Source organism: Hyla sarda, chromosome 7 (assembly GCF_029499605.1).
Source record: "Hyla sarda isolate aHylSar1 chromosome 7, aHylSar1.hap1, whole genome shotgun sequence".
Taxonomy (NCBI): domain Eukaryota; kingdom Metazoa; phylum Chordata; class Amphibia; order Anura; family Hylidae; genus Hyla; species Hyla sarda.
Genome location: NC_079195.1, coordinates 191,616,884 through 191,640,408, shown reverse-complemented (window position 1 = coordinate 191,640,408; position 23,525 = coordinate 191,616,884). Strand labels below are relative to the sequence as shown.

Here is a 23,525-nt window from a genome sequence, read left to right as displayed (position 1 = left end):
CCAGAAGAAAATCACCAGTTGAAGAAGTCGGTGATGAAACTGGGCAAATGGCACGGCCTCCACCAATCGACCCAGGACATCCATGCAAAAGCGAATGGAAACATGAGCAGGGAGCCGAAGTCACCAGACTCTTGAAAAGCGGGCAGAGGCCGCATTGAACTGGAGCCCCAGGAGAGCGGTTGGGCTTGTCCCAAATGACCATCCAACCGAAGTGAGACAAGGTCCAGAGGTTGAGACTAAGACTCTCCAGGATCTGGGTCCTGGCTGGAGCTCAGATCAGGAGGTAGTCCAAATAAGGAATCATGGAAACAACTGTTGTCCGTAAAAAGGCTATCACAGGCACCAGGACTTTGGTAAAGGTTCGCGGAGAAGTGGCCAGACCGAAATGGATAGCCACAAGCAGAGCGGAGATACCGCTGATGACCGGGAAACAATGAGAAGTGGAGGCAGGCATCCTTGATGTCCACCGAGGAACGAAAACTCCCCTTGAACCATGGACGCCAGCACCGAACGCAGAGACTCCATTCGGGATGGGAACGCAAGATGCTGGCTGAGATACTCGAGAACCAAGACTGGGCGAACAGAAACGCCTTTCTTGGAGACCACAGAGTGGTTGGAATAAACCTCGAAAACATTCCCCTGAAGCTGCATGTCCAGGCATCCCGGAGGGTAAGAGACGACCAACCACCCGAGAGAGGTCGGCGGGTGGGGGCAACTCTTCAGGCTGAGGAAGGCCTACGGGTGCATGATGGGGCCGCCAAACGGCCGGAACGGATAGCTAACCTCCGGGAGGAATGGGATCGGAAAGAGGAGCCCTCTTCCCATGAAGGCGCCTGGCTGGACCCTTTGTTGGTACCAAAGGTCCGCAGAACCGGAAGGAGAACTTACGACGGAAAGCAGTTCTGTGAGTCTTACCACAGGTAATAAAGAACTCTTTTTCCGCCCGTCTCCTCACTTCCTGAAGGTGGCGTCCGCATTCCAGGCTTAAAGCCACATGAAGGGACGCCACATGAAGGGACGGTGGCTACCAGGTAGCTTGTGGTAAAGGCAGCACAGTGGCTGCACATGGAAGCAGAACACAGAAAAATCTCCGGCTGCGGAGCATCGGAGAGCTAGATTAAATAAATTCTCTGGAGGGATCTTGAAGACTACCCTGGCGGAGTTGGAAGACCATACTAAAAAGGGCCTTTGACATCCAGGCAGAAGCAAAAGCAGGAAGAACCTGCCGCCTCAAGGGCAGAGATTGCCAAAGTATCCACCTTCATGTCCGCTGGATTCTTGAAGGCAGCCACATCAGCCAACGGCCGGGTAGGCGCCTTAGAGAGGCGGGAGACCGGCGGATCCACAGTTGGAGAGGAGGTCCGCCGAGCAATGAGGTCCTTGGCAAAGGAATACCGTGCTTGAACCTTCTTCGTTTCCTGAAACTTCTTGTCAGGGTGACTTCAGGCGGATACCCACAGCGTGAGAGCTGAAAGTCTTGAGTGCCAGTCGGGCACAAAGAAAGGAGACTTCTGGAGCCACGTCCGAAGTTCCTGGGTCCTTTAGATGGAAGGTGTCTCTTATGGCCGCAACAACTGAGTACACCACATCAGGCACGTCCGTGCGGTCCTCTGAGTCCGAGGCTAAATCAGACACCTCATCCACAAGTTCTCCAGGTGAATGGGAACGAGGTGAGGCAGCCCTGGAAGAGGTCGGACACGATGAAAGGAAACTTCTGGACCACGCCCGAAGTTCCTGGGTCCTTTAGCTGGAAGGTGTCTCTTATGGCCGCAACCAATGAGTACAACACATTAGGCACATCTGTGCGGTCCTCTGAGTCGGAGGCCAAATCAGGAACTTCTTCCACAAGTTCTCCAGGTGAATGGGAACGTGTAAGGCGGCCCTGGAAGAGAGTACGCGGGTCTGGAGAGCCAGAGTGGCGACCCTGGGAGCATACTCCAGAGGAGTGACGCTTGCTACAGGTCGGAGTAACGGGGCAATGCCTGCGAGGGGAGCACCCGTGCCTGCCAGAAGACTGGGGATGAGTCTGATGACACACCCCTATGATGCTGCGAGAGCGTCAGAATAGGGGGAGAGTGGGACCCTCCGGAGGGCCGGTGTAGGGAGGGCCTCTCCAAGGCAGTCACCACATAACGGGAGACCTGAGCCAAGTCGGCTATAGACTGGGAGAGGGAGGGAACCCAGGCAGGAGGGGCGGCCGAACCCACCGGGTCTGGAAGAAAGACTGGGGTAGAATAGCAGGGGGGTCTGGGGGAGCAGTGGAGCAGGCAGAACAAGTGGTTCAGCAGAACCAGACAGTTTAGAGTTACAGGATTAACATATTAAAGGAGTGGCTAACACTCCAGTTAACTGTTTAGAGGGAGGCCGTTCTGGGCCTCTCTCACCCAAGACTGTGTTCTATTTCACTGTGTTGCTGATACAGTCTGCGTATCTTACTGTTTCACATGCCTTGAGATCCCCATAGACCACAATGGACCTATTTTAAAATAAAACCACAACACTGTAACACACTGTCCCACCCCGGGCCTGAAACATGTGGTGGTCTCCAGGCTGTCAGAGAGGAGAAATGCCGGCCAATAGCACCTAGAGACAGCAGCATACACCCATGGTCTGTGTCCCCCAATGGAGCCGATAGAGAAAAATGGCATTTCCGGAGAATCGATACACTTGAAAAGCAGTGCTACTTTTTCTAAAGCTGCTGTTGCTTTCAGCTTTGGAGGTTCGTACTGCAGAAATGTAAGCAGTGAGTTAGGGCAGAAAATGATTCAAGTTCCAAACCAGTCAGAGATACCACCATCACTGTCTGGGCTCTAATCATTTTCATAAGAGTGGATTTCCTATTATATTATGACATCCCCTTTTATATGCCCTATTGACGTATACGGACATCTTCTGTCAGTCTGCAAAGTGGGTATAATGGTATATATTTATTATAAAAACTACATCCTTATACAGTGACCCCTCGACCTACGATGGCCCCGACATACGATCATTTCAACAGCCGTTGGCTGTCCGGGCATGCTGGGTGTTGTAGTTATGCAACATCTGGAGGTCTGCAAGTTGTAGACCACTGTCCTATACTTTACATTGCACGGATCCCTCAACATACGATGGTTTCAACAAACGATGGTCCATTTGGAACGGATTACCATTGTATGTTGAGGGACCACTGTACATAGAAACAATTTCTCCTCGTACAATAGGGATTCTTATTTTTACCTCTTTTGGTGTTCAAGCCATGCAAGTTCTGCTTTTGTCTTGTCTTTTAGCGCTTTCTGGCGCAGACGAAGAAGAGCAGCTTGGTGGGCTGAGCGCATCTCTCCTTCCTGCATGTACTGGCGAACCATCTCCATGGTAAACTTCCAGAAACTGTCTTGTCCACTGGAAAAAGGACCACTCATCTCCTGTGTAAAGGACACATCAATATTAAAAGGCGAGAAGGAGAAAAAAAAGTGCAAATCACTTATCAATCAGTAGTCACTGAGCTTTACCTTTTCAGGAGTACTTTCTTCATCAGATTCATGTCGACGGCTCCGTTGTCTCTCCAAGCTCCCTCGTCGGTGGGACTCAGAAGGCAGCAGGGAACGGAATGATAACTCCTCAATGCCCTCTTCATTTCTAGGCTCTGCAGAGCTTGCACCTTAAAGAGAAAAAAGGGACATTGTTTACAAACTTTAGCATCTAAGACAGTTTTCAAATATTCAACACAGATTGGCTTTAAAAAGGTCCTGGGCGGACTTGAACGTTGCATTATATTTTTAGTGTACATCTGCTTCCTCTACAGAGTTTACTATATATCAAGTCAGAGGTTACAATTATCTATACAGACTACGAACTGCTTGTGATTCTACACGTTTTAACACTGAATGTAAATAAAATTCACACTTGCTGGCAATCTGGAGTGCCATGGGTTATTCTCATTGATTTCAGACTTTGATCCTTCCACAGGCACCCTACTTATACTGACGGGTGTGTAGGACCATTTCTACTTGTGTTGTCAACTATATGTCTAACAACACAAACCTTTGTCATCAATGGACAAGCTGGTGTCTCCCTTTGTTGCACTGCGTTCTGGAGTAGGCAATTCCTCAGAAATGCTCCCCTCTGCGGTCCTGTGACTTGGTGTTTCCTCTTTGATTGATGACGCTGGTTGACTGTCCTGCTCACTACTACTGCTGCTGCTGCAAAACATTTGAGAGAGGAAAGAACTTAAAGGGGTACTCTGGCCCTAAGACATCTTATCCCCTATCCAAAGGATAGGGGATAGGATGTCTGACCGCGGGGGTCCTGCCGCTGGGGACCCCCTGCAATCTTGCATTCGGCACCCACCCCTTTGAGCTGCACACCGCACTGCCAGCTCACAAACTGCTGGATGCCGACCAGGGGGCCGGAGTATCGTGACTAGAGATGAGCGAACTTACAGTAAATTCGATTAGTCACAAACTTCTCGGCTCGGCAGTTGATGACTTATCCTGCATAAATTAGTTCAGCTTTCAGGTGCTCCCGTGGGCTGGAAAAGGTGGATACAGTCCTAGGAGACTCTTTCCTAGGAATGTATCCACCTTTTCCAGCCCACCGGAGCACCTGAAGGCTGAACTAATTTACGAAGGATAAGTCATCAACTGCTGAGCCGAGAAGTTCGTGACAAATCGAATTTACTGTAAGTTCACTCATCTCTAATCGTGACATCACGACTCCGCCCCCGTGTGGTCACCCCCCACCTCGGCTATGCAAGTCTATGGGCGTGACCCCCGCGGTCAGACATCTTATCCCCTATCCTTAGGGCCGGAGTACCCCTTTAACTGCAGTTTAGAGAAGACTATTTTCCCATCATTTTGTATTTAGCACACCATACCTGTGTGACTGCTCTTTGAAGCTGGACACGCTGCTGGGAGGTAGAGAAGATGGGGAGGCAGAACGAGAGCCTTTTTTTCTGTAAAGAAAAATACTTGTGTGTGACAAACAAACCTCTAAACTGCTGTCGGCTAATTTATCTGGAAGACTAAAGAACACAGAAGCATAAAATACCTGGTCCCGTGGGATCGTTGCCGTTTTTGCTGGTCTGAAGGAGATGAAACAGCATGATCGGAGCTGGCTGGAGACAAGTAACTACGGTCTGGCTCCTAATTAGAGAAAAACAAATGTAACCATTTTAGTACACTTATCTAAATAGCAAATATATTGCCCTATTCTTGTCACATACTGAACCCTACACTTAGAGAAAATGTACTAAATCAGATGATTATAACGTACCCAATCAATATATCTCTAGCACTGTACGTCTCTGTTTTCATTTACATTACTGATGTCAAAATGGTTTCCCTCAGCCCTCTAGTATCATTTCTTTTTTATAAATACAGCAAAAGTAGCACAGTCTGCAGCAATATTCTTGTCGTCAAAAAGACCAGAACCCTTTTGGACCCCATAAAGGTTAATAGATCCCATCAGTATACACTGGTTTCCACTTGTCTGCTCTGGCAATCCCTGTGTGTTAGAAGTAGGGATGTCCCGATACCATTTTTTTAAGAACAAGTACGAGTACAAATACTTTAATTCTAGTACTCGCCGATACCAAGTACGAGTACTTATATTTTAGAGGGAATCTGACACCAGGGTGACCCGCTTTCTGGCGCTGCTTACCGTATGATATGTGGGTTCCTTGTTGTGTACAATGGAGGCGGCTGCTGTAGTATGAGCCAAGATTTCTCTCTTCTCCATTGGACAGAACAGGGAATTTGCATTGGCGGCGAGACCGATGTCTACGGAACGATTGCGCTGATGTTCATATGGTGAGCAACGGTAGAAACCGGGTCACCTGACCTATCTACCTATAAATTCAAGTTAGTGCAGGTGACCCTGCTGTAAGATTGCCTTTAATAGTAGGTAGTATCCCCTTGTAGGTAGTATAGATAGTTGCAGACATTAGAAGAAGCCCCCCCCCCCTTGTAGACAGTGTCCCCATGTAAACAGCAGACCCCTCCTTGTAGACAGTGCCCCCTTGTAAACAACAGCCCCCCCTTGTAGACAGTGCCCCCTTGTAAACAGCAGCCCCCCCCCCCCATATAGACACTGCCACATTGTAAACAGCAGCCCCCCCTTACAGACAAAGCCCCCTTGTAAACAGCAGGCCCCCCTCTTGTAGACAGTACCCCCTTGTAAACAGCAGCCCCTCCCTTGTAGACAGTGCCCCCTTGTAAACAGCAGCCCCCCCTCTTGTAGACAGTGCCCCCCTGTAAATAGCAGCCCCCTCTTGTAGACAGTGCCCCCCTGTAAATAGCAGCCCCCCTCTTGTAGACAGTGCCCCCCTGTAAACAGCAGCCCCTCTCTTGTAGACAGTGCCCCCTGTAAACAGCAGCCCCCCTCTTGTAGACAGTGCCCCCCTGTAAACAGCAGCCCCCCTTGTAGACAGTGTCCCCTTATAAACAGCATCCCTCCCTTGTAGACAGTGTCCCCTTGTAAACAGGAGCCCCCTTGTAGACAGTGCCCCCTTGTAAACAGCAGCCCCCCTTGTAGACAGTGCCCCCTTGCAAACAGCAGGCCCCCCTTGTAGACAGTGCCCCCTTGTAAACAGCAGCCCCCCCTTGTAGACAGTGCCCCCTTGTAAACAGCAGCCCCCCCTTGTAGACAGTGCCCCCTTGTAAACAGCAGCCCCCCCTTGTAGACAGTGCCCCCTTGTAAACAGCAGCGCCCCCCCCCCCCCCTGCAGACAGTGCCCCCTTGTAAACAGCAGCAGCCCCCCCCCCCTGGTAGACAGTGCCCCCTTGTAAACAGCAGCAGCCCCCCCCCCTTGTAAACAGCAGCAGCCCCCCCCCACTTGTAGACAGTGCCCCCATGCAAACAGCAGGCCCCCCCCTTGTAGACAGTGCTCCCTTGTAAACAGCAGCCCCCCCTTGTAAGCAGCCCCCCCTTGTAGACAGTGCCCCCTTGTAAACAGCAGTCCCCCCCCCCTGGTAGACAGTGCCCCCTTGTAAACAGAAGCCCCCCCCCCTTGTAGACAGTGCCCCCTTGTAAACAGCAGCCCCCCCTCTTGTAGACAGTACCCCCTTGTAGACAGTGCCCCCTTGTAAACAGCAGCCCCACCCCCCTTGTAATCAGCAGCCCCCCACTTTTAGACAGTGCCCCCTTGTAAACAGCAGCCCCGCCTCCTTGTAAACAGTGCACCCCTTCTAGACAGCGCCCCCAGGATAGTTGCTCGCCTGCGGTTGCCGTTCCGCTGCCCCATTCTCCCGTCAGCATCATGGTGTCCTATGGAAGATCATGTGACATACGTCACTCTGCTTCCTCTGTAGCGTTACGCTGGGCGCAGTGGGGGAAGTGGAGTGACGTGTGTGCCACATGATCCTCCATAGGACGCCATGATGCGGACGGCAGAACGGGGCATTTGATTGCTGCACTGCAGTAGGTATCGGCCTTGGTATCGGGGACATCAAACGAGTCCCCGATACCATGCAGATGCCGGGGATCGGCCCCGCTACCGATACTAGTATCGGGACATCCCTAGTTAGAAGGGTTTCTTGATAATAAGCTGATCAGAAAGTCTTTATTGCTGGAACTCCCAGTTATCATGCGCATTTGTTATGTATCACTGAGCGGCATATTGATCATTGTATTTGGATTTCTCCCTATTTTGATGATCATATTGGATTTAGGATTTAGCACCAATGCACTTTTTGACCCTCTACACCAGTGGTCTCCAAACTGCGGTCCTCCAGATATTGCAAAACTACAACTCCCAGAATGCCCGGACAGCCGTTGGCTGTCCGGGCATGCTGGGAGTTGTAGTTTTGCAACATCTGGAGGGCCGCAGTTTGGAGACCACTGCTCTACACAAATGACACTTTTTGTCGTGCATCTTAGTTATAAGCTTTGCGATGGCTGTGATTGTCAGCCCAAACCCCCCTGCATGGTGACGTCTGTTGTTCTGAAGATCTGTGCGCGCTGGCTTCTTCATTGTAACGCCTCCTCCCTCTCTGCTGAGCCTGCGACGCTGTAAAAAGGAGTGCCACTCTGCAGAATGACGACTGTGGCTTTTGCACATACTTTATAAGGGGTTATCCAGGAGAAACTTTTTTCTATATATATCAACTGGCTCCAGAAAGTTAAACAGATTTGTTAATTACTTCTATAAAAAAATCTTAATCCTTTCAGTACTTATCAGCTGATGAAGTTGAGTTGTTCTTTTCTGTCTAAGTGCTCTTTGATGACACGAGTCTCGGGAACCGCCCAGTTTAGAAGCAAATCCCTATAGAAAACCTCTCTACTCTGTGCAGTTCCCAAGACAAGCAGAGATGTCAGCAGAGAGCACTGTTGCCAGACAGAAAACAACAACTCAACTTCAGCAGCTGATAATTATTGAAAGGATTAAGATTTTTTAATAGTAATTTACAAATCTGTTTAACTCTCTAGAGCCAGTTGATATAAAAAAACTTTCTTCCTGGAATACCCCTTTAATAAAGGTTTTCTACACCAGACAACCTCCTTACAAGGCTATTTTTTTATGACAAGCAATGTATGTGTCCCGTATACTAAGTAGGGATCGACCGATTATCGGTATGGCCGATATTATCGGCCGATAATCACGATTTTGGGCATTATCGGTATCGGCAATTACCTTGCCGATAAGCCGATAATGCCCCGCCCACACCGCGAAAGCACCCCCCCCCCCCCCGACCACCACCGTAGTGCTGGGCGGTATACCGGTATGAACCGGATACCGTTTTTTTTTCTCCCACGGTATGGATTGGGCCCCTCCCCCACCCTCTGAGTCAATAAAAAAAATTAAAACCAAGCAAATACTCCTAAGTGTCTCAGGGCAAAACAATGAAAATTACAATTTTAGGGACACGTCCCCAAGGACTGCCCTAAACTAGAGACTGCTTAACTAAATTATTAAAACTTAACTTTTATTACAACCACTTAATTATAAATTGTGCTTTTGGTACCATAGTGAAAAAATTTTAAAAAGTCCGTTCATCCACTGTGTGACTACAACATAGGTCAAAATTGCCCATATGTCTTGTGATCAGTGTCACAGTGGGAAGGTCTAGTTAAGCCAGACAGTGTCGCCACCGCTGACTAGAGAAACCCCCACCCTGTTCAAATCTTGCTATTGTGTCACTAGGATGCCGATTTATAAAAACATTATAGCCCCTCCTGCTGACGTTTCGCCAGTGTACCCTGGCTTTTTCAAAGAAGTGAGGTCCTCAACCGGTCCGCGCTGTCCTTCTCCAGGGGTCCTCTTCTCCACTCCGGGCAGGTTCCAGCCTAGTACGCTGCATAGACGCCGCTACGCCGTGACGTCAGGTGCGTCGCTGCGCAGCGGTGTCTATGCTGTGTTACTAGGCCGGAGCCTGCCCGGAGTGGAGAAGAGGACCACCGGAGAAGAAGTACAGCCAGGACCGATTCACCCTCCACCCGGAATGCCGCCGGACACTACAGGAAGGATGGATGGCCCGGACCACCCTGACAGGTAAGGGGAGAGAAGCGGGTGGCGGCGGCGGCCTATGGCACCGCAAAAGCCACTGCAGTGCATTGATTTAAAGCGCCCGCTTTAAATCAATGATCTGCAGCGGTGTCGCGGGGGGATAAATAGCCAATAATTTATACCGGAGTATCGGTATAAGTTATCGGCTATCGGCCCTAACCTCCACCGATTATCGGTATCGGCCCTAAAAAAACGATATCGGTCGATCCCTAATACTAAGGCTGATCTTATACCTCAGATACCAAATAAGTCTCTGAGGGGGAGTAATGGGACATTTATCACCCTTGAAGAGACCAAAAGGATATCAATTACTTTTTTTGACTTGAAGGTGAAACACTGAGCATTTTGACTACAGCATGAACCAGACTAAAAATGCTGACTGCTCTTTACCTCATGTAGTCTGTTTATATTCTGGGAGGCACATGACTCTATTGTCTTTTGAAAGCGTTGAAGCATTTCTGCTTGTGTCTGGGAGAAAGTAAAAAACATGAATAAGAAAGTACTCACTAAAAACAGGTAATGCCATTTACCGTGCTCTAGTGACATGTTAGACTCTCACCTTTGCTGCTATCTGTCGAGCCTCCTCCAGCTGTCTCATACTTGCTTGCGCTTCCTGCTCCGCCTGCTGCCTTAGTGCAGCCATATTTTGCTCATGACGTTGTTGTTGAGCCTACAAATGCAACAAACGTCACATATAAAATAAAATATAAATTAACTTTTAGGACATTTTATTAAAGGGGTACTCCACTGGAAAACATTTTCTTTTAAATCAACTGGTGCCAGAAAGTTAAACAGATATGTAAATTACTTCTATTAAAAAATCCCGATCCTTTCAGTACTTATCAGCTGCTGTATAATACACAGGAAGTGCTTTTCTTTTTGAATTTCCTTTCTGCCTGACCACAGTGCTCTCTGCTGACACCTCTGTCAATTTTAAGAACTGTCCAGAGTAGTAGTAAATCCCCATAGCAAACCTCTCCTGCTCTGGACAGTTCCTGACATATAGACAGAGGTGTCAGCAGAGAGCACTGTGGTCAGGCAGAAAGGAAATTGAAAAAGAAAAGAACTTCCTGTGGAGCATACAGCAGCTGATAAGTACTGGAAGGATTGGGATTTTTTTTTAATAGAGGTAATTTACAAATCTGTTTCTGGCACCAGTTGATTTAAAAAAAAAATGTTTTCCAGTGAAGTATCCCTTTAAAGGTTATCTGTCCGCTGTATTTGCTACTATGAGCTGCATTCAATAGCTGTTGGGGTATAAAAGCAAATTGTACCTTTTCTAGAGCAGATAATGGTTGCGAAAATTATACAATCTCTTTTTTTCATTTCTCAGCAAGTGTGAAGGCAACGGAGGCTTTGTATTCAATAATTGCAATTAAAAACCTGAACGTGTGAACACGCCTTTAAAGGGGTACTCCGGTGAAAACCTTTTTTCTTTTAAATCAACTGGTGGCAGAAAGTTAAACATATTTGTAAATTACTTCTATTAAAAAATCTTAATCCTTCCAATACTTATTAGCTGCTGAATGCTACAGAGGAAATTCCTTTCTTTTTGGAACACTGATGACATCACGAGCACAGTGCTCTCTGCTGACATCTCTGTCCATTTTAGCAACCATGCATAGCAGATGTATGCTAAGGGCAGCATGGTGGCTCAGTGGTTAGCACTGCTGCCTTGCGGTGCTGGGGACTTGGGTTCAAATCCACCAAGGACAACAATAAATGAAGCGTTTTTATTATTATAATAACGTCAGTAGAGACAACTGTGCTCGTGAGGTCATCAGAGAGCATTCCAAAAAGAAAAGAATTTCCTCTGTAGTATTCAGCAGCTAATAAGTACTGGAAGGATTAAGATTTTTTTAATAGAAGTAATTTACAAATATGTTTAACTTTCTGCCACCAGTTGATTTAAAAGAAAAAAGCTTTTCACTGGAGTACCCCTTTAAATGTATATATTCAAATGTATAGTATCTGCTGCAGATTAGAAGCAGTGTTCAATCATAATACATTGAAATATGCAGCAGATTCTGTACGTGTCAATGCACCCTAATGAAGGAAGCGGCTGGTATAACCAATTTGGTCTGTTAGAGTGTGGAGTTGGCTACAAAAGACATCCAACAACTGAAACTGATAGCAGGGGTACAACTCCTGTCTGTGCCCATGTTATCAATATCAATCCATGGGGACTGTATAATTCCCATGACATACTTTATCATGAAGTAGGAAGGAGCTAAAAAATAATAATAAATGACAGGTGAAACAAACAAAATCAGCCAGGAACAGCTATCATAGCGGCATGTAGGCGCCACCAATTATAACTCAAGCAGCATCTCCAAATTGGGCTATTGTAAAACCTTCTATGTTCACTGAGTGGTTACATCTTGTCCAAAGCCATACCTGGTAGACAACTAGTAGTGTATGTGTGTATGTATGTGTGTATGTGTGTGTGTGTGTGTGTATGTGTATGTATATATATGTGTGTGTATGTATGCGTGTGTGTGTGTATGTGTATGTATATATATGTGTGTGTATGTATGCGTGTGTGTGTGTGTGTATGTATGCGTGTGTGTATGTGCGTATGTGTGTATGTATGTGTGTATGTATGTGTGTATGTGTGTGTGTGTATGTGTGTGTGTATGTGTGTGTGTATGTGTGTGTGTATGTATGTATGTATGTATGTATGTATGTATGTGTGTGTGTGTGTGTGTGTGTGTGTGTGTGTGTATGTGTAACCAGCAATATCGTTGTGCCTGCCACACAGTAGGGGTCTTAAAATAATCACTTATATCACAACGATATGGCTCTGCCTATAAAAAAAAAGACGCACAGTCAACATTTGGACGTACCTTTCTCTTTGTGTGCCAGTCTCTGAGATCGGCACTTGAGATGTCAGTGTGGTAGAAGTGACCCGTGATTCATCACAGTATATGTATGTCTATGTAAACCATAGGTATATAAATCTGACTCCTTAGTGGTGGTGTTGCCCCTTGTTCTATAGCAATGGTCTCAATACTCTAGGAATTATAGCATCAAAACAGTTGGATAGGCATAGATCAGTGTTTCCCAACCAGGGTGCCTCCAGCTGTTGCAGAACTACAACTCCCAGCATGCCCGGACAGCCGTTGGTTGTCCGGGCATGCTGGGATTTGTAGTTTTGCAACAGCTGGAGGCACCCTGGTAGGGAAACGCTGGCATAGATCAACCCCTTAACGACCAAGAACGTATATTTATGTCCTTGGCCGGCTCTCGCGATAAAACGCGGTGTCACGGGGTGACCCAGCGTCATATCAGGTCGGTCCCGGGACCCGGGGCTAATAGTGCGCGGCAGTGATCGTGATGCTGCACGCTATTAACCCTTTAGACGCGGCGTTCAAAGTGAACGCCGCATCTAAAACGAAAGTGAAAGCTGCCCGGCTGCTCAGTGGGGCTGATCGGGACCACCGTAGTGAAAATGCGGTGTCCCGATCAGCTGGGACACGAGCGGTGGTCCTCTTACCTGCCTCCGGCATGTCCCCTTGGTGATTGATTGCTCCAAGCCTGAGATGCAGGCTTGAGCAATCGACCGCCGATAACACTGATGACTGCAAAGCTATGGCTTTGCAGTGAACAGTGCTGGCAATCAGTGTGTGCAGTGTTATAGGTCCCTATGGGAGCTATAACACTGCAAAAGAAAAGTGTAAAAAAAAAAGTTAATAAATGTGATTTAACCCTTTCCTTATAAAAGTTAAAATCACCCCCCTTTTCCCATAAAAAAAAACACCATGTAAATAAGAATAAATATAAACATGTGGTATCGCCGCGTGCGTTAATGTTCGAACTATAAAAATATATCATTAATTAAACTGCACGGTCAATGACGTACACGCAAAAAAATTCCAAAGTCCAAAATAACGTATTTTTGGTCGCTTTTTATATCATGAAAAAATGAATAAAAAGCGATCAAAAAGTCCTATCAATACAAAAATGGTACCACTAAAAAAGTCAGATCATGGCGCAAAAAATGAGCCCTCAAACCGCCCCGTATACGGAAAAATAAAAAAAGTTATAGGGGTCAGAAGATGACAATTTTAAATGTATAAATTTCCGTGCATGTAGTTATGATTTTTTCCAGAAGTACAACAAAATCAAACCTATATAAGTAGGGGATCATTTTAATCGTATGGACCTACAGAATAAAGATAAGGTATCATTTACCGAAATATGCACTGCGTAGAAACGGAAGCCCCCAAAAGTTACAAAATGGCGTTTTTACTTCAATTTTGTCGCACAATGATTTTTATTTCCGTTTCGCTGTAGATTTTTGGGTAAAATGACTGATGTCACTGCAAAGTAGAATTGGTGGCACAAAAAATAAGCCATAATATGGATTTTTAGGTGCAAAATTGAAAGGGTTATGATTTTTATAAGGTGAGGAGGAAAAAACGAAAGTGCAAAAAACTAAAAACCCTGCGTCCTTAAGGGGTTAAAGGCCACTGCTCTACAATATAATGTGGAGATCTGAAACACGCAAAGAAGATTACAAACATTTTGGAAGATAAGTCTATCTGTATTTTACAAAGATTTTCCCCTCAAAGTGGCACCAGCATTATTATACCTTTAGTATCTGTGCAAGGGAAACAGATTCCTGCTGCGCCAAAGAAATTCCACGGACACGCTCTACATCACACAGCTGCCGAACAGATTCTTCCATGGCACTAAGATAGTTCAGCTCAGCAGACAGACGTTGGTGTAACCCAGCAGGGGAGAACCGCATAGCGTCTACAATACACAGTTACATAAGGTGAAAAGAAGACCTGTGTCTAGTAAGTTCAACCTTTGATCTAACTACAAAACTTTTACCATCCTAAGACCTTCTTTTGTCAGCAATAAATGATCCACGTACCTTGCCCAGTCTCTGTTACTGAAAGTGGTGCTTGTGATCCTATTTGGTGTCCAGATGTTGGTACTTGTCCCGCTACATCCTTAAAACTGGACTGCTGACTCCTTATATCTTTTCCAGTATCAGACATGTGGCTGAAACACACAAGTGGAGGTGGGGGAATTCTTTCTCAATACAAAATTCAACACCATAGTCCTACTGCATTCACTCAAGCAATACCAATGTCTCACCTTGAGATAGAAGGAGAAGAAATGTCACCCATTGTGCTATCGGAGTCCGATCCTGGCGGTCCATCTTTGCCAGCAGACAAAACCGGAGATGTCTGTTTGCTCCCTTGGCTTTTGTTTTCAGAACCAGACGAGTTCTGCTCCACTTTCACAGAGAGTGGAGAGCTGCTATTCTGCCAAACCTTTCCTACATCAGAAAAGGGAGAAGATAAGTTAAAAGGGTTATCCAGGATTGAAAAGACATAGGGGCTTTCAACCAAAAACAGCACCACACCACCTGTGTTTGGTATTACAACTCTGCTCTATTCACTTCAATGGAACTGAGCTGCAATACCACACAAACGGAGGACAAGAGTCGCACTGTTTCTGGAAAAAAGCAGCTATGTTTTTTTTTTATTATTCTGGATAACCCCTTATTTATTTTTTTAAATCAGAAATTTTTTATTGAACATTTAGTATTTTACAAACAAACAACTAAACCAAAACAAAACCACGACCTAACCCCCCCCCCCCCCTCCCCGTGATTCCCATGCCGTACCCTCCGTGAAAGATGGAGAGAAAACTGCAAAATAGAAAACTAGTGCAACAAAATACATGGTCCGTTCATACATTGCATTGATACAGTACAACCACGGCGCACGAAACAAAGACAAAGTCGGCGAAAGATGTGGGTGATGACGTCCACAAGGGGTTGTAGAAGAAATACAAGTGGGGCCTCACTCGTAAGCTCAAGAAGGACACCACCGCCGTAAAACACACAACAGTACTAAACAAACAGGATTACAAGATACACAAGACAGAAGCAACACAGGGAAAACGATAGAAAAGAAAGACAGACTGACTATCTCATTCCCATAGGGGTCCTCTGTAAGTATATTGACGGCAGAACAGGAGTGTCAATCCAGGGTCCCCATATAAGCTCAAACTTATGCATGGCCTTTCGTTTAAGATACACTCCGTTTTCCAACCTAATAATATGGTTCAGTTTCGTTATGAGTTCTGACACAGTAGGCAGAGAGGCACTAACCAATGTTGTGCAATCAACTTGTGGGCTTGATATAAAATTCTACTGATACCAATATATAAACCGCTATCCTCATCCAAACCATCTACACACCCCAAGATATTTGACATAGCAGACAAAGTAAACGGAAAACCGAACACCTTTCCAAGAAACTGTTCCGCATCAGCCCAAAACTGTGTAAGGCTGGGTCCACACTACGTTTTGTCCCATACGGGAGCGCATACGGCAGGAGGGAGCTAAAACCTCGCGCTCCCGTATGTGACCGTATGCGCTCCCGTATGCCATTCACTTCAATGAGCCGACCGGAGTGAAACGTTCGGTCCGGTCGGCTCATTTTTGCGCCGTATGCGCTTTTACAACCGGACCTAAAACCGTGGTCAACCACGGTTTTAGGTCCGGTTGTAAAAGCGCATACGGCGCAAAAATGAGCCGACCGGACCGAACGTTTCACTCCGGTCGGCTCATTGAAGTGAGTGGCATACGGGAGCGCATACGGTCACATACGGGAGCGCGAGGTTTTAGCTCCCTCCTGCCGTATGCGCTCCCGTATGGGACAAAACGTAGTGTGAACCCAGCCTAAGAGAAGCGCAGTCCCATATCATAAGCAAATGGGCATCAGATTTAGAGCATCTGGGACAACAGGAGTCCGAGCGTACCCCAATCCGATGTTTAAATACAGTGACCCCCCCCGACCTATGATGGCCCCGACATACGATCATTTCAAGAAACGATGGCCTCTCAGAGGCCATCGCTTGTTGAAGGCAGCATCAACATACGATGCTTATGTATTTCAGGGCCAACGCATAAACAACTATCCAGCAGCGAAGACTGTTTCAGCTGCCACCGGATAGCCGTTTACGGTGCCCCGTGTGCTCCGGTAACGATCACTCACCTGTCCTCGGGGCTCCGGAGCGTCCTCTTCGGGGTCCCCTGCTACGCCGGCGCTCTCCTTCAACGTCATCACGTCGTCGCGCACGCCGTTCCGTCAGCCAATAGGAGCGGCGTGCGTAGCAACGTGATGGCGGCGACAGAGAGCGAGGATCCCAGGCAGCAGAGACGTTCCGGAGCGACGGGGACACCCCGGGGACGCGTCAACAGCGATGGAGGGCGACATCCATGGCAGCGGTGATGGGTCCGGAGCGGCGGGGACACGTGAGTATTACCTCCTATACTTTACATTGCACGGATCCCTCAACATACGATGGTTTCAACAAACGATGGTTGATTTGGAACGGATTACCATCGTATGTTGAGGGACCATTGTTCATCCAACAGGGGACCCACATCCGACTCCCACTTCTCCCTGACAAATAAGGGATAGGCTTCATGGTAAGAGAATAATAATTCCTTATACTGGATAACTTCTTTATTTTCTGAACAAGAATATAAGGTCCTGCGCTGTGACAGTTTTCCTCCTTCACTAGACCACATTTACATCTTACGTTTTGTGCTGCCCCTCTGAGATGATGTCGACAACGGAGATGAAGCAGCAGAGGGAGGATGTGAGGAGTGTGGTGAAGCTTCACTTCTAGATTTGACAAGAGGTAGTTCTTCCTTGGCGCTGGAGGCACTGCTATTCTCACTGTGGAATAAAAAAAAAATCGTATAAATCCTGGGGAAATTAGGGAATAAGAAATCTATAGCAACTATTTTTAAAATTTAACTATATAAACATTTAAGGAGAAAAGAGATGCTATCTTATTCACTGTACTTGTGCAATGGTAAACTGTAGCAGGCTTACTGAAAAGGCTTAATTCATTCAAGTTATGGTGTTGCAAGAGATGACAAAAACAACTTAAAGGGGTATTTCTGGCAAAAACTTTTTTTTATATATCAACTGGCTCCGGAAAGTTAAACAGATTTGTAAATTACTTCTATTAAAAAATCTTAATCCTTCCAATAGTTATTAGCTTCTGAAGTTTTCTGTCTAACTGCTCAATGATGATGTCACGTCCCGGGAGCTGTGCATGATGGGAAAATATCCCCATAGGAACTGCACAGCTCCCTGGAAGGGAGTCATCAGAAAGCAGTTAGACAGAAAAGTTGAGTTGCTGTTTTCTGTCTAACTGCTTTCTGATGACTCCCTTCCAGGGAGCTGTGCAGTTCCTATGGGGATATTTTCCCATCATGCACAGCTCCCGGGACGTGACATCATCATTGAGCAGTTAGACAGAAAACTTCAGAAGCTAATAACTATTGGAAGGATTAAGATTTTTTAATAGAAGTAATTTACAAATCTGTTTAACTTTCTGGAGCCAGTTGATATATAAAAAAAAGTTATTGCCTGGAATACCCCTTTAAAGGGGTACTCTACTGCTCAGCGTTTGGAATGCTGGAGTCGGGAGCTTGTGAGGTCATAGCCCCGCCCCTCGTGATGTCACGCCCCCTCCCATAGACTTGCATTGAGGGGGTGGGGCATGACAACATGATTGGGCGGGGCTATGACGTCACAAGCTCCCGGCTCCAGCGTTCAGAACAGTTTGTTCCAAACACCGAGCAGCGGAGTACCCCTTTAAGTTTGCCAGTGGCCTCACCAAACATAAAACAGAAATCCAAAAGCACAATGCACATGTAAGATTTCAAGAGGGGTAGGAACTAGAAGTTAAAGGGGTACTCCGCACCTAGACATCTTATCCCCTATCCAAAGGATAGGGGATAAGATGTCAGATTGCCGCGGTCCCTCTGTGCGTAACAGTTCGCTCTGTGCGTAATGACAGGCGATACAGGGGACGGAGCAGCGTGACGTCATGGCTCCACCCCTCATGACATCACGGCCCGTCCCCTTAATGCAAGTCTATGGCAGGGGGTGTGATGACCACCACGCCCCCTCCCGTAGACTTGTATTAAAAGGGGCGGCCCATGACGTCACGAGGGGCGGAGCCGTGACGTAACGATGCTCCGGCCCCTGTATTGCCCATCATTACGTGCAGAGCGAACTCGCTCTTGCTGTAATGATAGCGCAGTGCCGCAGCGGGGATCCCGGGGATCCCCAGCAGCGGGACCGTGGCGATCTGACATCTTATCCCCTATCTTATGGATAAGATGTCTAGGGGCGGAGCACCCCTTTAAGCATTTTCTGTCACTCGAACTGGGGGTGGCCAGGGAAGGAGGTCAAAGACTAGCCTAGGTCATTTTAGTGCCATGGTCACACCTCTTTGACACTTTGCTGCAGCACATAAGGGCACTTTTAACAAGTCTGGCACCACGAACATCTATAAATGAGGTATTATGTGTTTCATTGCACTAATACCTATTTACCAGTTTGGCACCACTGACCTCTATAAAGGAAGTACCTGTGTCTCATTGCATAAATACCTATATAACTGTGTCAGCATTTATATAGGCGATTTTCAGATGACAGAGCCACTTTAAATAGCACAAAGCAATTTGCCCTTTATTGAAAAACTAATCTCTGACTCCAGTCAACAATTGCACAGGTCCCTGGGTCAACATTCTACATTAACACTAGTTAAATTTTTTACATTATTACTAACCCTGTGTATTGAGTTTTATAGGAAGAGGTCTTATGTGGTGCGTTTACAGTTATGGTCTACAAACCATTTCAAACAGTTTCAATGAACATTATTGCCAATGAGAACTTAAAGGGGCTATCCAGGAAAAAACTTCAACTGGCTCCAGAAAGTTAAACAGATTTGTAAATTACTTCTATTAAAAAAATCTTAATCCTTTCAGTACTTATGAGCTTCTGAAGTTCAGGTTGTTCTTTTCTGTGCAAGTCCTCTCTGATGACACGTGTCTCGGGAATCGCCCAGTTTAGAAGCAAATCCCCATAGCAAACCTCTTCTAAACTGGGCGGTTCCCGAGACACGTGTCATCGGAGAGCACTTAGACAGAAAAGAACAACCTTAACTTCAGAAGCTCATAAGTACTGAAAGGATTAAGATTTTTTAATAGAAGTAATTTACAAATCTGTTTAAATTTCTGGAGCCAGTTGATATATATAAAATATATATATATAAAAAAGTTTTTTCCTGGATAACCCCTTTAAGAAGCACATTCACTAACATGGTAAAGAATCATGATAATTTCCCATGTAACACATTTTTTGAGGTGATTTTTCATATTTTCTATACTATTATTAAATAAAGGTTAAGTTTTAGTCCGATACCATTTACAATAGAGGTCTCTTTCCTGCTCGGTGATTGTTTGGACATAGCCTCTACTCCCTATACTGCAGTGAATGCAAAACATTGATTATAGATTCTATTCGGTGATAAGGAAATTTTTGTTTACTTATTGTAAAATCTCTTTCTCGAAGGATCCTTTGGGGGACACAGACCGTGGGTGTATCTTGCTGTCTCTAGAAGGTGTGACACTATGGTAATAAAAAAAGTCAGCTCCTCCCAGCAGGATATACCCGCCTTCAGGCTCTGAGCTAATCAGTTTAAGTTCCAGAGCAATAGGAGGAGACCAACAGGTCAAAGAAAAACCCAAAACTGTCCGAGAACTAGAAGAAAAAACATAACTGAACACACCCTCGGACAGAGAACCAAAGGAAATCCCAAAAAGGGCGGGAGCTGTCCCCCCCAATGGATCCTTCGAGAAAGAGATTTTATGGTAAGTAAACAAAAATCTCCTTTTCTCTATCGGCTCCATTGGGGGACACAGACCGTGGGACGTACCAAAGCCATCCCTTGGGTGGGCAGATAATCAGTCAGGCAGACGGCCGATCCACTGCCGCCTGCAACACTTTACGACCCAGACTAGCATCAGCCGATGTGAAAGTATGGACTTGGTAAAACCTTGAGAAAGTGTGCAAAGACGACCAGGTAGCCGCCTTGCAAATCTCCATTCTGGAGAGCCCAGGATGCCCCAGCAGAACGGGTAGAATGAGCCACAAGCCTGAAAGGAGGAATATTCCCCTTGCAGCGGTAGGCTTCCGAAATGGCGAACCGAATCCACCTAGAAATGGTGGCCTTGGAAGCAGGTTGTCCCTTGAGACGACCTTCCGTAAGGACGAAAAAGGAATACACTGACGAAACAACGAAGTGATGGAGAGATAAGACCGAACAGCCCGAACTACATCCAGCTTGTGTAGTAAGCGCTCCTTAGGATGAGAAGGAGCAGGACAAAAAGACGGGAGGACAATGTCCTCATTGAGATGAAAGGCCGAAACCACCTTAGGCAAAAAGGAAGGATCTGGCCTGAAAACAACCTTATCCTGGTGGATCACCAGAAACGGAGAACGGCAGGAAAGAGCTGCCAATTCAGACACCCTCCGGATGGAGGTGATAGCAACAAGAAACGCAACCTTCCAAGAAAGGAGGCGGAGAGACACCTCTCTAAGGGGCTCAAAGGGAGCACCCTGAAGGGCACTCAGAACCAAATTCAAGTCCCAAGGGGGAGAGGGTGACCGATAAGGACGAACAGCGTGCGCCACTCCTTGAAGGAAGGTCCGGACATGAGAATTAGAAGCCAGGGGCCACTGGAAAAGAACAGCAAGGGCCGAAACCTGACCTTTAAGTGAACTGAGAGACAACCCCAGTTCCAACACCAACTGCAAGAAGGAGAGAAGACGGGGAACCGAGAAGGTTACCGGGGAGAAGTCCTGAGCTTCACACCAACGAAAATAAGACCGCCAAGTGCAGTGGTAAATTCTTGCGGAGGAGGGCTTACGAGCCCTGAGCATGGTGTGAATGACTTGGGAAGAGAACCCGTGGGCCTTCAAAACCGCGGTCTCAACCGCCACGCCGTCAAATGCAGCAACTGTAAATTGGGGTGGCAAAGAGGACCCCGAGAGAGCAGGTCCGGACGGAGCGGAAGGCGCAGTGGAGCGTCGTCCAGGAGCCTGACTACGTCGGCGTACCACGACCTTCGGGGCCAATCTGGAGCTACCAGAATGGCGGGAATGTCCTCTGCTTTGAGCTTCCTCAGCACACTGGGAAGGAGCAGAAGGGAAGGGAACAGATAGGGTAGGGCAAACCCCGGCCAAGGAATCACTAGGGCGTCCACGGCCAGAGCCTGAGGGTCCCAGGACTTGGAAACAAAAGGAAGGATCTTCCGATTGTGCCGGGACGCTAAGAGGTCCACGTCCGGAATGCCCCAGAGGTCGCAGAGTTGCGCGAAGACCTCTGGATGTAGAAACCACTCACCGGGGTCGGGTGAGGACCGACTGAGTAAGTCCGCTTCCCAGTTGAGCACTCCCGGAATGTGAATTGCCGAAATGGCCGGAACCTTGCTTTCCGCCCAGGTGAGAATCTTGGTCACCTCTGCCATGGCTGCCGAGCTGCGAGTGCCGCCCTGTCGATTTATGTACACCACGGCCGTGGCGTTGTCCGACTGGACGCGGACAGGACTGAAGACGGGACTCCCAATGAAGAAGACAAAGAAGAATCGCCCGTAATTCCAATATGTTTATCGGAAGAAGGGTCTCTCGGGGAGACCAGAGTCCCTGAACCGTCCAATCCCTGAACACGCCGCCTCAGCCCGACAGGCTGGCATCCGTTGTAACTACCTGCCAGTGAAGGGGAAGAAATGACCGCCCTTGGAGAAGAAGGGGGGAGCGGAGCCACCAGAGCAGAGACTGACGGACACTGCGAGGGAGAACAATCTGACGATCGAGGGACAGAGGAGACCTGTTCCATCGAGAGAGAATTGCCAGTTGAAGGGGGCGGTAATGAAACTGGGCAAAGGGTACGGCCTCCATAGTTGTCACCATCCGACCCAGGACTTCCATACAAATTCGGGCAGAGGCCATGTCGAATCGAAGTCCCAGGAAGATTAGAGACTGGGTAGGACAGAGGACTGACTTGTCCCGGTTGACCATCCACCCGAGGCGATCAAGAGTGGAGAGTGACGTCCAGATTCTCCAGAGACTGGGCTCTGGTTGGAGCTTTGATGAGAAGGTCGTCCAGGTAGGGTAATACCGAGACTCCTCTCGACCGTAACAGGCCCATCACTGACGCAAGGATCTTTGTAAAGACCCGAGGAGCCGTGGCTAGACCAAAGGGGAGGGCTACGAATTGAAAATGCCCCCCCGGAACCGCAAAACGGAGGTACCAATGATGGCCTGGAAATATTGGCACATGGAGGTAGGCATGCTTGATGTCCACAGAGGAAAGGAACTCCCCTTGTTCCAGGGACGCCACCACCGAATGGAGAGATTCCATTCGGGAGTGGTGGATAAGAAGATGACGGTTGAGACGCTTGAGGTCTAGGATTGGTCGCACCGAACCGTCCTTCTTGGGAACCACAAAAAGATTGGAATAGAAACCCCGAAACCGTTCCCCTGGCGGAACTGGAACGATAACCCCCTGGAGAAGCAGAGACTGGAGAGCCACTCGAAAGTGCTTCGCCAGAGAAAGAGACCGGGGGGCCCGGGATCGAAAAAAGCGATCTCTGGGAAGGGAGGCGAATTCGATTCGGTAACCGTTGGACACCACGTCCCTGACCCAAGAGTCCTGAATGTGTGAGGTCCAGATGTCTCGAAAAAGTAAGAGACGGCCTCCCACCAGAGAAGAAACCGCGGGTGGGGGCCTCACTTCATGCAGAAGTGGGTTTGCGGTTGCCTGATTTGGGTGCAAAACGGCCGGACCGGTTGGAGTCCGACTTCCAAGACGGGCATGCCCGGAATGAGGGAGCATTCTTGTCCCGCGAGGGCGCCTGCCCGGACCCTTTGCTGGAGCCAGAGGTCCGAAAGGACCAAAAGGAAAAGCACTTCCTTTGGGAAGTAACGCGAGCCTTATTTTGAGGTAACAAGTAACTCTTACGTCCCGTTGCCTCAGAGATAATCTCATCAAGGTGTTTGCCAAAAAGACGGCCACCCGTAAAAGGAAGCTCAGTGAGAGACCTTTTGTAAGCGGCATCCGCATTACAAGCCTTAAGCCACATAGAGCGGCTGAGAGCCGCTAGGTGACCCACAGCAAAGGCAGAACAACGGGCTGACTGCAC

The 23,525-nt window shown here is 47.5% G+C and overlaps 1 protein-coding gene across 1 annotated transcript in view; it reads right to left on the bottom strand.

Annotated features, from left to right (window-relative positions):
* CEP350 (centrosomal protein 350) overlaps positions 1-23,525 on the bottom strand; it is a gene marked incomplete in the record, with an annotated part of 95,929 nt that overhangs the window by 35,287 nt on the left and 37,117 nt on the right. Inside the window, 11 exon segments of the mRNA XM_056531935.1 lie at positions 3,220-3,404; positions 3,492-3,640; positions 4,024-4,181; positions 4,856-4,933; positions 5,029-5,123; positions 9,875-9,952; positions 10,044-10,154; positions 14,079-14,242; positions 14,367-14,497; positions 14,594-14,777; positions 17,057-17,196. Of these exon segments, the coding sequence (XP_056387910.1) occupies positions 3,220-3,404; positions 3,492-3,640; positions 4,024-4,181; positions 4,856-4,933; positions 5,029-5,123; positions 9,875-9,952; positions 10,044-10,154; positions 14,079-14,242; positions 14,367-14,497; positions 14,594-14,777; positions 17,057-17,196 (1,473 nt within the window).